This window comes from Limulus polyphemus, unplaced genomic scaffold, assembly GCF_000517525.1.
Source record: "Limulus polyphemus unplaced genomic scaffold, Limulus_polyphemus-2.1.2 Scaffold3073, whole genome shotgun sequence".
In the NCBI taxonomy this organism is placed as follows: domain Eukaryota; kingdom Metazoa; phylum Arthropoda; class Merostomata; order Xiphosura; family Limulidae; genus Limulus; species Limulus polyphemus.
Genome location: NW_013668683.1, coordinates 75,905 through 90,976, shown reverse-complemented (window position 1 = coordinate 90,976; position 15,072 = coordinate 75,905). Strand labels below are relative to the sequence as shown.

Below are 15,072 nucleotides of genomic sequence, written 5' to 3'. Positions count from 1 at the left end.
GTTTGTGAAATCTATGTCTTTTAGTCACAAAACTACGTGTTGTAGTCTTTCTATTATGTATTGCATCTGGAGCATCTCGTTTCAATGACCAACAGTAATCAGCCATCAATATGTGAGTGAAAGATATGAACTTTCAAGCTCATATTACAACCCAACTCTTTGAATTTATCAAGCATGTTATTGACAATATTTTCCTTATTTGGGTCCTTGTTGTTTCATAAAAATTTGTCAATAACATCTTTAAAGCCAATCCACGCTTCTTTTTCAACTTTTCTCATTGTCTTTTTGAACTGCTCATCAGAAGTCAATTTTCTAATCTGAGGCCCAACAAAAATCCCTTCAAGTTTCGCTTCTGAAAGATCTGGGAATTGTCCACATAGATACTTGAAACAGTCGCCATCTTTGTCTAAGGCCTTTACAAACTACTTCATCAAGCCCAGTTTTATGTGAAGTGGAGATAATAGGACTTTCTTTGTGTTAACCAAACTTTCATGTTCAATGTTTTTCGATCCTGGTATCAGGCTGACTGTGCATGGTCATTGCTTCTTTATCCAGTGGTGATTTCATGCTCTGCTGTTCCATTCACACAAAAACATGGAACTTTGTATAACCAGACTGTTGACCCAACAACATACAAGGGACCTTTAAGTCTCCACAAAGTAGCCAACCATGTTCTTTGTAGTTGACCTTATTAAGAAGAAGTTTGAGATTTTCATACGTTTCCTTCAAGTGATCCGAATGAGCAAAACGAACAACTGCCGCTCACTTGGTTCATAGACTGCATCTCCTAGCATTGGTATTAATTCAGCAATATTGTTGCAATAAACCTGTGAACCTTTTATGTGAAAACTCTGGTATAAACTCTTTCTCACGATTTCTCTACCAGTAAAATGATGTCCCTGGAGAAAGTAAGTCCTTAGCCCAAAGTCTGGGCCCCAAAATCTCTGAAGAATCTTTTGGAAGGCCCAAATCTCTCACCAAATCATTAAGTTCACACTGTGTCAAAAGTTGTGGTTCACCAGATATTTCAGGTTGAAAACAATCCCTATCATCATTTCTACTGACATCAGATTCAGAATCAGATGAAACTGTATCAAGAGTCTCCGGTGGAGTAGGTACAGGTATATCAGGTTCATGAGCAACAGGTCTTATAGCAGATTGAAGGTTTGGATAAGAAATTTCCTTTTTATTTCTAGTGTTATAACAGAATATATTTGGGTCATTTACAAAACCTCTTGTTGCCATACCAATGAATAAATAATATTGAAAAAAAAGTCAAAGTTCACACACAAACAAATACTATCCAAAAATGACACGTCATGCGGTCTGTTAACCATTTATATACTAGTGGTGTGTTTCTCGTGGGTTCTAAAACGATTGATAAAACTCTCACATCGCGATTGGTCTAGAGAAATCTTTCGCCAGTGGTTGTCAACACTTTAAGCATAACAAAATGTGACCTGATTTCAATGAAAATGATTCATATATGTAAAAGTTCATATGACGTTTTGCAAAAAAACTGTATGTGATGGAGAAAAATGGATACCATTTTTGGATTCAGCACATAGAAATTACTGTAGAACATGAAAAATTGCAAGACAATATAACCGTCACAGGCCTGTGTTATTTGTAAGTTGGTAAACTTAAATATTCTCTTTCTATTGGTTATAAATAATGTCATGGCAAACATGAGAACAAATTATTGAAATTTTTTGGATGACAGTATATGATTGAAAAGGCATGGCATGTGGGTGTGACTTTCTGGTTTATGTCCAACTAAAATGATATGATTGGAGGCTATAATGTTAGATTGTATTTTAGCAATATCTACAACTTGCATTAAAGCTCAGAAGTAAAAATTGGGTGGTAAAATTATCTAAAATGTGCAACTTAAAGTGAACAAGTGTCACATGATACAGAAAAGTGAAGACTGAGAATTTATTTACATATTTCCTTTCAAGATTAAAAATTAAAACTTAAATCATATTAACATTTGATGGTAAAATTGTTGACACAGATTATCAACAGAGCAGTTTAATTAAATTTTAAATGTAACTGTAAAAAGGTTGTGAAACGTGCACTTTTACCTACCCATACCCAGAGGGTTACATTTTTTGTGTGATTCATATACTGTTAGCTGCCCTGGGCCTACAAAGTCATGGATAAATAAGCAATTTAATGCATGAATAGTCTATATAAATGTGCTGACAAAGTCTATAAGATACATATGATCTACCATTGGTAATTTTAAGATTAATAATCAAGTAATACTTGGAGAAGGAATAACATTAAAAAATTAGATATATATATTAACAAATACTTTATGCTTTATCTATTGAAATATTCCTTAACATAATGAGCAGGATGCTTTTTAATACCACATAGTTGGTATAGGTTCTGATGTTCAATTTGAATTGTGTAAAAAACACCATTTACAAGAGAGAATAATTAAATAGGACTCACATATAATCTTAAAACTCTGTCCCAAGTCTCTTTTAGTTTCTTCCTCTTGTCCCGTAGAACCTTCTCGTTCAGTGGTGGAGGATGTGCCAGATTAAACTCTATAAAAGGAAACAATTAACACATCATTATTATAATAAAAACAGACATATTACTAATATAATCACTCTTCTACTGAGCTAATAAGTCCTAGTTCAACCAGTTTGTACCAATATGTTTATTATCAACCTCTTACACAATAGGCATATTCACTTCTATAACCACTTCTTCTTCAGCTTAAAACCTCTATCCTGACTAAGCTGAACAAAGTTTGCATTTCCAACCTCTCATACATACGTACATCTTTGTTTCTGTCTCTGCATGAGTATTTCTCTCCATATTATAGTGAAACCCCTCTACTGTAGGGTGGGTTCAGAACTGTTATGCAACAAAATATGTTATAAGAAATGCAAAGCCACACAATACATTACATGGTATTGGGTATCACTAGCTTTTCTTGACTTTAATATTATGAAGTTTTTGGTAGCTTTTAGAATACTGTAAAAGTAAGGTTAATATCTTTTCATACTGAGTTGCAAGAACAGAGTAAACAATCTTTCTAAGAAAACTGAGTTAGAAGATATCAAACTGTAAAATGGGTGAATTTTGTCCGAAATAATGTAAATTTAGACCAAAGTGTTGTAAAACAAATTGTTATAATCAATAGAAAAAAAATTTTGCCCAAAATTAAATTTATATTACTTTGGCCTCAAAGAGAATACATTTTTTTTACTTACTGATAATATTTCAAAATAAATTTATGAAACTGCATTGTTACAAGTATTCTTAGAACTTATAAACAAAGAATAACATGTCGCAAACACTACATCTGCCATATACAGTGCCAATGAAGCCTTTTGTTCAATATCGCTGTTCATCCATCCAGCTGGAATACAACAGACGTGGTGGTGGTGGTCTTGGTGATATTTATATCATATCTGATTAAAGATTTTTTCCCAACTTTTAATACAATTTTCCACTAACTCAGATGTAGTTTTTATCAAAGTTTTTCATTACAAACCTTCTATGCACTACAAATTAAATCTGTAATACTTGAACAGGAGCTTCTAATGTAAAAGTCCAAATATAAATGTAAGTTCTATCAAATGTAAGGATGTTTGTCAAACTGATGTCCTAACTGAAAGAGCATGATCATATCTTTGACACATGTTATATTTATTTCATTCTACTAAACATCACTTATTCAATGGAATTTCCTCTATATGGTCTTATTTAATGGTACAAGAAGTTTCAACACACTGCTTTTAATGGTCTTATTTATAGCTACAAAAAGTTTCAACACACACTGCTTTTAATGGTCTTATTTAGATAATTCAAAATCATTGTTATTTTTTGGGAACAAATCACAAGAGTGAGATTTCACAAGTATATACCCAGTACACATGAATAATAATAAATGTATGAGTATTATAGTTTAATTTACCATATTTTATTATCTGTGAAGACATTAGCCACTACATCACATCAGTGACAGTAATAAAGCTAACTTTTGTCAATTTATGAATCAATAAGTTACTTCACTATCTAATTAAAAATACCCATTGTGGTAATTCAAAATTTATTGCTTTACATTTTCCTTTAAACACCATGTAAGCCATTTGAAAACTCACTCATTCACACATTTTTTTTTTTTTCTGTTACACAATGTTGAGGGCTGAATAAACAAAAATAGGCACTGTCAGGATTTTCTTGGGTTTGTTTGCATACCTACACAATTTAAAATTCACTGAAAATAAGTAAATGCTTTTAAATGAGTACAAAAGTGGCTTACCCATTTCATCTATTTTCTCCATGTCCATTATTAGCTGATGAGGGTCCTTTCCTTTTAACACTGCCGCTCTCACCAGCTGTCTTTGTTTTTTGTTCTATAAAACTTTACTCATTAGACTTAAAATACAATTTGAAATTTAACTAAAAAAATTATTTCTGCTTTATTAATTTAAGACTTGGGTACCTTATAACATGACATTAAATAGATACTTCTGAACCCTAATCCACTAACACTCACAATTTGATGTACTTTATTACCCAAGATATATAAACATACTCCTGACTTCTAATCTATCTGTACTCACAATCTGATTTACTTTATTGCCCAAGACATATAAACATACTCCTGAACCCTACTCTGTCTGTACTCACATTCTGATTTACTTTATTGCCCAAGATATATAAACATACTCCTGAATACTAATCTATCTGTACTCTCAATTTGATGCACTTTATTACCAGACATATAAACATACTTCTAAAACAGGTATCAAAAACAGTAAGGCCAGGACCTCTTCTTAACATTTTATTTTTAGCACAGCAACAATTTCCATTTGTTTTCTATAAGTATTTTTACAAGTGTAAATGAACAATTAACAAATTCTGTATGATATTTAACATGCACTTTGAGTTCTCTTAATATTATAATTAATTTACTGATACACACACACTTAATTTTTGAATAAAACTATAAACTTGTATAAAACTAGATTTATCTAAAAACTAACAAATTATGTTTAAAAATGTTATTTCTTCATGTAACAAATTGTAATTTCTAAAAATTAATCAGGTATAATTTATTAAACTCTTACAACATTACTGCAAAGTCTTGTTAGAGCCCCATCAACTCTGCTATGATATTTACTGTTTTGGGCCCACTACTGGTCATTTTATTCTTAATGAAAAATAAAAACTTTTGAATGAATATCCTATTATTATTTGTCAAGGCAATGGCCATACAATTAACTGTTGTTCGTTTGCACAGCAAAGCTTATAGATAACTTTGTGTGATTCTGCTGGCCACTATGAATCTGATACATTAATTTTAACTGGCCTAGAATAGTAATGTTACACACACAGTAATACGACATTTTTTAAGTATATCATTACATACAGGAATCAAATATTTGTAAAAGGGAAACTAAATCAATGTTTTAAAGTTTATGTTACAAAATTGGATATTAATTATTAGCAAATTCAGACTAGCAAGAAGAGTTTTAGCAAATATGATTGTGACCTAAATTGCATTTGATGAACTATTTTCAGCATGACACAAGGCTTCAAGGGCTGCCATCTTGATCGGAGGTCATCATAGTTAGATGACATGCTGTAAACACATTTCAGTTTAATCAGCAAAGTTTTCTGATAGAAAAACAATATAATTCAGTAAAAAAAAATAATATTTTTAATGTTCAATTTTGTAAAGAAAGAATCAAGATATAGCATCAGCCTGCACGCAACTCCTGTGGACTGTCTGACGGGCTGTTTACAGCCCTTATGCATCTTTCAAATGTTAAGGACTGATATACGTGTGTGTGTGTGTGTGCTGAAAAAGATATGATATTACATAGAATCATTAAATTTTAAACAATTTTTCTTTAACATAACAAATATGCATTTTTGGTGCTTGTGGTATGTTTCTCTATGTTCCTGAAAGTCCCAATACATCTCCAGTGAAGCATAAAGAAATATAAACAGTTTTTATACTTACCTTCTTCAGTTCCCTTTTCCTGGCCTCTTTTCCTGGGAAAAATAACAACACACATTACAATGCACACATCTGTAACACTGAACTTCTAAAGACTTAAAATAAGACCCAAAACTTGAGCGCTTTTGAATAGTTGACTATTCTGAAGTGATTGAGTTTTGGGTCTTATTTTAAGTCTATTACACTTTATATGTGATCCTTTGTGCTAACTCTTTTATCAAAATTGAACTTCTAAAGATGTATTCACTAATCCTACAGTAGAAGGTAGCTTTTATATTGTTCTACTTCAAATACCTTTCACTTCACAAATCAAAAATTAGTTTAAAAGATTATCTACAATAATCAGAACTACGAATCTCAAAAAGTAAACAAAGTTTTTCACTCAAAACTCTTCAAGTAAATGAACATTGTAATTATTTTTTTTTTATCCATGTGTTTAGTGTTTTAATTTTAAGTTAAATTAAACTTGTGATTATTGTCATTATATTCAATAAATATTACTTTAAACTCGATGGACTAGGCCACACTGTGCCCCATAGCCTAAAATATAAATTTTACAGATATGCTAACAAAAAAGTGTACGACAAAAATTCATCAAAATGAAAAGTTTAACCTTCACAGACTTTAGAATTTTATTTAATCTGACAGTAACGAACAGTTTATGCTGTACATCTGTATGATTCTTAGTCCAATATTAATTACTATTAGTACGTTTTCACAAAGAATTATAGTTCTCAGCCACAGAAATGTCTGAGTGCAAAGACGCAGTTGTGAATATATAAATCTCCCATAACCAAAATACCAAATCATTGTACACTAAACAACAAATGAAAAAAGCCTACAGTACTATTACATACTGAGTTTTCACTGTTTATTTCAAGGTAACTATTCCCACTAGTTGTAAATCAGGTATAATAAAATCACCAATGATTGCTAAACATTCCTCCGCCATTTAGCAGCGACCAATGGGCAAATGTTAGCACCAAAAATAGGACACCAGCAAGTGGATACTTGGCTAATAAGCATCAGTGATATATCAAATGACAGCTCTCTACATACTCTACATTGGACTGGGTGTTCTTGTATTTTTGTACCCAGGACCATTTTCTATTTGAAAACACACAATCAAAACTTTAAAACAAATGATAAATACCTACTTGTCATCTAATTTGAAAAAATAAAGCCATATAATAAACTTTGTGGTCTTTATTTGATAATTCATAAATTGATGTACACACACACACATATATATATATGTATGTCTGCACAATTCCAACCTGACAGCATGTCAAAAAAAAAAAAAAAGAATGAATTGGAACTGGAAGCAGAAGATATGTTGCCTTGACAACAATTTGTTTTACATCATAACAGGTATGCATCTGTCAATCATGAAATCAATACGAATACAAAATCTCTCCTCTACTTTAATAAGTAAATATGTAAGTTCATACATGATTTTTAACATTTGGTTGATGACAGTTTTTATTTCATTTATAAATGTTATATAAGTTCACCCATATAGGTTTTTAATTAAGTATTTTATTAGAGTTACATTTTATCTTGCCTTATCATGACATGTTTCATGCAATGTATCACTCTTAGGTTACCAGGTAAAGCAATTTTATTAGCATTGTTCCAATGAGACGTTTACATGGTGCAAAAGGTCAATTTACAAGTACGATTGCTAATCGTTCTTCGTTAATTATAAACTACATAATTCAAATTGAATTTGTAGTGTAAGTCTACTAATTTTTTTAATTTGGAATCCAATAGTATGTAATTTTTTTACTTTCGCTATTTAAAATTCAACGAAATCCCTACTGTTAGAGTAACATGTACTCTCTCTCTCAATATGCTAAAACACAAAATTACGAATAATTTAATACTATTTTTAAGAGTCGTTTAAATTAAACATAATAAGAGCGTGCTACATCACTGGCAACAATAACTGACAAAAACTGAAACAGTGGCATAGGAAGAAGCCCGAAGCATAATGATAATGTAAATTCTTGTGATTTACATTTTACATCTGGTTCTTTTGAGCTGCAGTAAAATAGCCTTCATTTTTCAATAAGTTTGTAACAATATTAATAACACAAATTTTTAAACAGGCCTAAGCCTACTTAACGTCTTAACTTTTTAAAGTACTTTTGTAATACATACTTACTTGCTTGATCTGATGGATTCATATACTTTCCACTTTTAGTGGTATTTATAGATCGACGACCCATTTTTGTGAAACAGAAAAGTATTATAACTGAAAAAATAAAATGTTATGTACTATTGTAACTTTAGAAACATCAATAGATAACGTACAACAGCCCTTTCTAAGCCTATAATATCATTCATAGCGGAGTGCTACGTCTAAGTCTGACATCTAGTGGCACAAATACATAAGAGGTCACCTTTTTTAAAAATATATTTATATCACTAATCATTGCTGAATAAATATTTTTCTACTCTTTAAGAATTTTTTCTTTCATTGCATAATCACCAAAAGTTTGAAAAAAATATTTTACTTTTTTGTGCTCAAGCCTTAAGCCAACATTCTTGTACTTAATATAGTGACGAGTGTTAATCGGTATTATATTTTATTTGTACTTTGATTTAATTTCAATACCACAGTGTTTATAAACACAAATTTGACGTATTTATGCTAATATGATGTGTGGGGATTGTAAAAGCCTCAGATATAAAAGTATTTAAAAAAAAACGAGGATGCACAAGCTCTGAACCTCGAGGCATATTACTATTTACAAGGTCCACTTTAATTGGACTCTTTTTATAACAGTCTTTTGCTTTCTCTCACCTAACCATATTTCGGTCGAATCAACTGTTTCCCCCAACTCCTACCGAAGTGATCTTCTTAGCTAATCTTCTATGTGGCATTTTATTGAAAGCCTTCTGAAAATTTAAACACATCAAGTCCACATCCTTTCCACCATCTAGATAGCTAAAATTCTATAAAATAATAACAGATTAATAATACAAAATGTATTTTAGTTAATCTATGTTGGCTTTTCTCTATAATATCACATTTCACTAAAATATTTTGCAAAACTTTTTTTTACCACGCCCTAGCATTTTATACACTGCAGAAATAAGACGAGCTGCTATATAATTTACAGATCATCTCCTATCCTCTCTTTATAAATACAAGTAACAATAGTGGCTATCCAATCTTTAGGCACCTACCACTGTCTATCAACCTATTATAAACGAGAGAGAAAAATCTACATATCTGATTTTCGACCTTCTTTAAAGGCATGGGGGAAAACAGTGTATGGTCTTTATGCTTTATCTATTTCTAATCCTTTAATTTTCTTATTCATCATCAACAGATTGATATTACATGATTCAGGTGAATTCCAATATTTCTCATAGAATTCTCAGGATTGGGAATGTTGCTAACAATCTCCCTCTTGTAAAAACACATAAAAAAACGTCGATAAGCCATATATTAACATTTTACCAACCTTTAACACACTTTTAAAATGTTGTTGTTAATTTCAGTGTTTTTCAGCTTTACCATCGAAAGCTTTATAAAATTTATTTCAACGACGGCAGTACCAAATGATTTTATATTTGTAAAAGTTTTGACAGTAGTTTCTGTTCCAATTGCGGTTTTATCTAGAATTTTCTTCAATGAAGCTTAATATGTTTAATTATTATTATTATTTTGAAAAAATGTTTAAGTTAATAAACGATATTACTTTATTAAGTTATGTGACTTGTACATACCTCGTTTTAGTTATAATAAGTCCCAATAGATGGCAAACTATATAAAACGCTTAATTTATTATATTTCAAAAGAAGAAAGTGTTTAAATACAAATTAATGAATGTGAAAGAAAATTTCTGGGGAAAATTAATATTATATGTATTAATGTGTTGGACAATTTAACATTTTATTTTAGACTATTCTCATTACAGAGTTTTCGTTTCATCAACACTGAACGATATAGAATGTGTGCTAGTAATAATTTATAATACATAAACTTACTAGGCTGTTATTTTTCTTTTAAAACCCTTATTTCATTGCTTCTTCGTTCCTCTTATTTGATATTTACAATTGGTTCAAACATTTTCTTATACGTTGAAATATCACAGTGTTATTCATGTTCTTTTTTATTATTATCAAAAAGCAAACTAACCACACAGAACAGAACTAAAATATAATCTAGTAACTTCTGATTAAAGCAAGTTAACTACATAGATCAGAGCTAAAAGTTAACCTAGTAACTTCTGATCAAAGCAAATTAACTAAATATATCAAAGCTAAAAATTAACCCAGTAACATATTATGATTAAAGCAAGCTAACTATATGGATCAGAACTAAAAGTTAACCAGTAACTTTTCATCAAAGCAAGATAACTACATATACCACAACTAAAAGTTGACTCAGTAACTTCTGACAAAAGTATGTAAACTACATAGATAAAAGCTAAAAGGTAACCCAGTAACTTCTGATTAAAGCTAAAACTTAACCCGGTAATTTCTTATTAAAGCAAGGTAACTACATATAACAAAACTAAAATCTAACCCAATAAATAATGTGGCTAATTTAGCACACCGGTCTAAGTAGGGGAATGGAATTTAATAAAACAAAAACTTCTAATGATCAGTATCCATTGATTTATCATTTGAGTGTATACCCTGACTGTCATCGGTATTTTCAGCCATAATCCCAATAACATTTTAAAAGTTTCAGCTAGCTTAGGAGATTTAGGTTAGTCCTTAACACATATACTAAACTAACAATCTTTATTGTATACATAAAGCATAAAATTCTGTTTCTGGTCAGTTTGTCCGTTATCTAAATACTCCTAGGTCGCTGGGCCAATCTCAATCATACTTCGTGAGATGATAGCTTGGAACAAGGGGCATGTTAATGGGGAGTTAATAATCCCCTCTACCTCTTATTATTGCTGTTATTGAACATTTATTATCTTTGACGTAAGTTAACGTTAACTACATTCATAGATGGCGTTACGTCATTGCACACAAAATAAGTATTAAATGTTTTAGATAACGACACACAAAGTGTAGGGGATAGCACAAAAACGTCTTATATATATCTCAAAGAGTGCGCTAGCACTCTCCATGGAGGAATGCAATGAAAATATGTCCGCCTCTATTGAAATAATACATAACTCAGCTGAAGTTTCTACTTCAACAGCTACCATAAGTCTGGTATGAAGAGCCGTTTCTTAAATTATACCCACTTCCTACTTAACTCGTGACCTTTCAACTTCGGCCGTAAGACAGTTCTGCGGCCAATGATCGTCAATTAATTAATCACGTTTGATACATCGCACAGTGTATACATGTTGAGTTCTTAAAGCTTACACAAAACTTTTGGTGAGGTAATAATGAATACAATAATAATATGTTATGAATAAATTGTGTGAAAGTTAGGACTTTTGTGTTATTTATTCACATAACCAGGACAGAGGACGGGTATTTCAGCTTACGTAAAATAAGTCTCGTCTTGACGTCAAGATAAGAATTGACTACTGTAAAAAATTAAAGTTTATTATTAGTTAGTTAAAATGTAGTTCGTTATCATTCTAAGAAATTATGAATGAAAGCAAAGAAGAATATATTACAAAATGTCAATCACACTATATCTGCCATATCTAGTGCCAAAGAGGCATTTTGTACAATGCTAGGTTCATCCGCCGGCTGGAACATAACAAACATATTAGTGGTCTAGGCACTACTTATATTATCATCTTTCATGAAAAATTACTGTTATGGGGTGAAATGGATTAAGTAAGTAATTGTAAATATTATCCTTTTTAGCTTATAATACTAATTAGCTTATTAACTCTTACTCAATAACTTTTTCTTTCATACATTAAATACTTCACTCAGTTCTGAATCACTAATCAATAACTTCTCAATAAATACTCAAAAGTGAAATAACTTAATGCTTCACTGATTATCATATTTATAACTAATGTAACCACGAATAGATATTAGTCAAAATTACTAGATTCTTGGCATCATCGTAGACTTTCTAGGTATTCTCTGACTACTGTTATGAACTTACTTGATCTTAATTTCTAGTTAGCAAACACCTAAGTTAAAACAATGAAAATATAGCTTATAATGAAATTTTTACATCTAATCACTGTAAGAAAACATCTATAATAAAGTTTTTACATTTAATCACTGTAAGAAAACATTTGTAATAAAGTTTTTACATTTAATCACTGTAAGAAAACATTTGTAATAAAGTTTTTACATTTAATCACTGTAAGAAAACATCTATAATAAAGTTTTTAAATCTAATCACTGTAAAAAAACATATGTGATGAAGTTTTATATTTAATCACTCTAAGAAAACATATGTGATAAAGTTTTTACATTTAATTACTGTAAGAAAACATTTGTAATGAAGTTTTTACATTTAATCACTGTAAGAAAACATATGTAATAAAGTTTTTACATTTAATCACTGTAAAAAACATTTGAAATGAAGTTTTACATTTAATCACTATAAGAAAACATCTATAATAAAGTTTTTATATCTAATCACTGTAAGAAAACATTTGTAATGAAGTTTTACATTTAATCACTGTAAAAAACATTTGTAATGAAGTTTTTACATTTAATCACTATAAAAAACATTTGTAATAAAGTTTTTACATCTAATCACTGTAAGAAAACATTTGTAACCGAATATTTTGTTTCATTCACCTTAATACAATACAAGACGACAAATAATTTCAGGTTCTAATGACATATTAACTTAAAAAACAAAATGGTGCAATGATAAAGAAAATATTTTTGGTGTAGAAGGAAAACGAAAGTTTCGAGATTATTCTCATGTTGCTAAGATATTAATTTTTTTTTCTGTTACAGCTCCTGAAGTTTCACAAATAGTCTATACCTCTACCTTATCATCCCGAGTTGGACAGATTACCATCACTCTTATGTAGTGAATATCTTGTTGCGCAGACTTGTGGTACGTTCAAGGCCAAGATTAGAAAGGATACGATATCATTGTAAAAACCGTATTTACATAAAAGTTAAAATTTATGTATTCTAAGGATTTATTGACAAATCGCCCCATATTTTGAGAAATCGTATTTTCAAATATATATTTTATCACATCGTTTAACACAACACTGTTAAGAATTTGGATATTATGGATTGTATAGCATTGTAATCTTCTTTCAATAGTGCATTGTTTAGAAGTAACATTGTTTCTTTACCGAAATATTGAGAACGTTACGTTTTACGGAATTATTCACAAATAACACTATATGCGTTGCAGTGTTCTTACTTAATAAGCTATATGTATTATGTAGAAACAACACTGGCCATACGTTATTAGTTGTACTTATTATGTAGAAACAACACTGGCTATACGTTATTGGTTGTACGTATTATGTAGAAATAACACTGGCTATACGTTATTGGTTCTTCGTATTATGTAGAAACAACACTGGCCATACGTTATTAGTTGTACGTATTATGTAGAAACAACACTGGCTATACTTTATTAGTTGTACGTATTATGTAGAAATAACACTGGCTATACGTTATTGGTTGTACATATTATGTAGAAACAACACTGGCTATACTTTAATAGTTGTACGTATTATGTAAAAACAACACTGGCTATACTATATTAGTTGTACATATTATGTAGAAACAACACTGGCTATACTTTATTGGTTGTACGTATTATGTAGAAACAACACTAGCTACACGTTAATAGTTGTACGTATTATGTAAAAACAACACTAGCTATACTTTATTAGTTGTACGTATTATGTACAGATAACACTGGCTTTACGTTATTGGTTGTACGTATTATGTAGAAACAACACTAGCTATACTTTATTGGTTGTACGTATTATGTAGAAACAACACTGGCTATACGTTATTGGTTGTACGTATTATGTAGAAACAACACTAGCTATACGTTATTGGTTGTACGTATTAAGAAACTATGTAATATGTTGTGGTATTACGTAACACTCGAAGTTGTGTTTAGCGTCGTGTTGAGAAATAAAAACTGTGTTTCACTGTGCTATTTAAAAGTAAAGTTTAATTAATTTGGCTTCTTTTATTATTTAAAGTAATTGTATCATATCATAATTACGTTTACATTTATGGTATCACATTACTTACAAATATGTTTACGTGCAAAACTGTAGTGGTAAAAACTAAACACTGTGATATATATCGTTATTTATGGATTACATTTTGTATATGTTAGTGTAATTCGTGTATTGAATACACCGTATTAATTAAAAATAGTATTTTGTGTTATACACTCTCGGCCAAATTGCCTGGGAGTGGTGCCCCACGATATACTATGTTTGAAAGTTTAAAAAAGAAAACACAATCTGTGTAGCAGAGGTAATGAAAACTACAGGGTAAAGAGAAAAAATCAAACGACTCATATAAATCATAAGAAAACTCAAAATATCTATACAAGAATATAAGAAAGTGAAATAACGATTTGATGTCTACAGAAGTAAAAAGTTATCTGAATTGCAAAGTGTACAATAAAAGTGGCAAGTAAAATAAACTTATATAAAAGAAGTAATAAAGAGAAAATAGAGACAACGGATTGTAGGATGAAATAATTAAACATCGGAACAAAAATGTGGAATAGAAAGACGTTGTGAAATAAAACAAGAACGATTACAGGTAGAAAAGAAAAACAAAATGCAAACAAATCAAACTAGAACTGAAATAAATGGTAGATAACATACTGGTGAAAGGTGGTGAGACAGTTAAATAGAAGAAAAAACTGATAAAATAAGAGGAAAAACAAAAAGGTGACATATAATATAATATCACCACAAAGGAAGGAAAGAAAGAAATATACTGTATGACCAAGAGCTGAAAACGAAAAATAAAACGGGAAATAAAGAGAGAGAGAAAAGAATAAATTAATACTTTGCATTAATGATATGTCAGCGTTTAATAATTAGCCAATAAACTAGGCTTCTGAGAATAACGTAACCAGAACAAAAAAAAATGCACTTTCACCGAACACGTGCTGCCAATTCTCAGAACATGTCTTGTTACGAGGATATGTTCACGTG

General features: G+C 30.3%; 1 protein-coding gene across 1 annotated transcript in view; it reads right to left on the bottom strand.

The window, feature by feature from the left end:
• Nucleotides 1-8,343, bottom strand: part of LOC106468603 (WW domain-binding protein 11-like) — a 30,827-nt gene extending 22,484 nt beyond the window's left edge. The window contains exons 1-4 of the mRNA XM_013929034.2: nucleotides 8,166-8,343; nucleotides 6,002-6,033; nucleotides 4,292-4,385; nucleotides 2,464-2,561 (exon numbers count right to left, since the gene is read on the bottom strand). Coding sequence (XP_013784488.1) covers nucleotides 2,464-2,561; nucleotides 4,292-4,385; nucleotides 6,002-6,033; nucleotides 8,166-8,229 — 288 coding nt within the window. The 5' untranslated portion in view covers nucleotides 8,230-8,343. The remainder of the gene's footprint in view (nucleotides 1-2,463; nucleotides 2,562-4,291; nucleotides 4,386-6,001; nucleotides 6,034-8,165) is intronic.
• Between the last annotated feature and the right edge of the window lie 6,729 nt (nucleotides 8,344-15,072).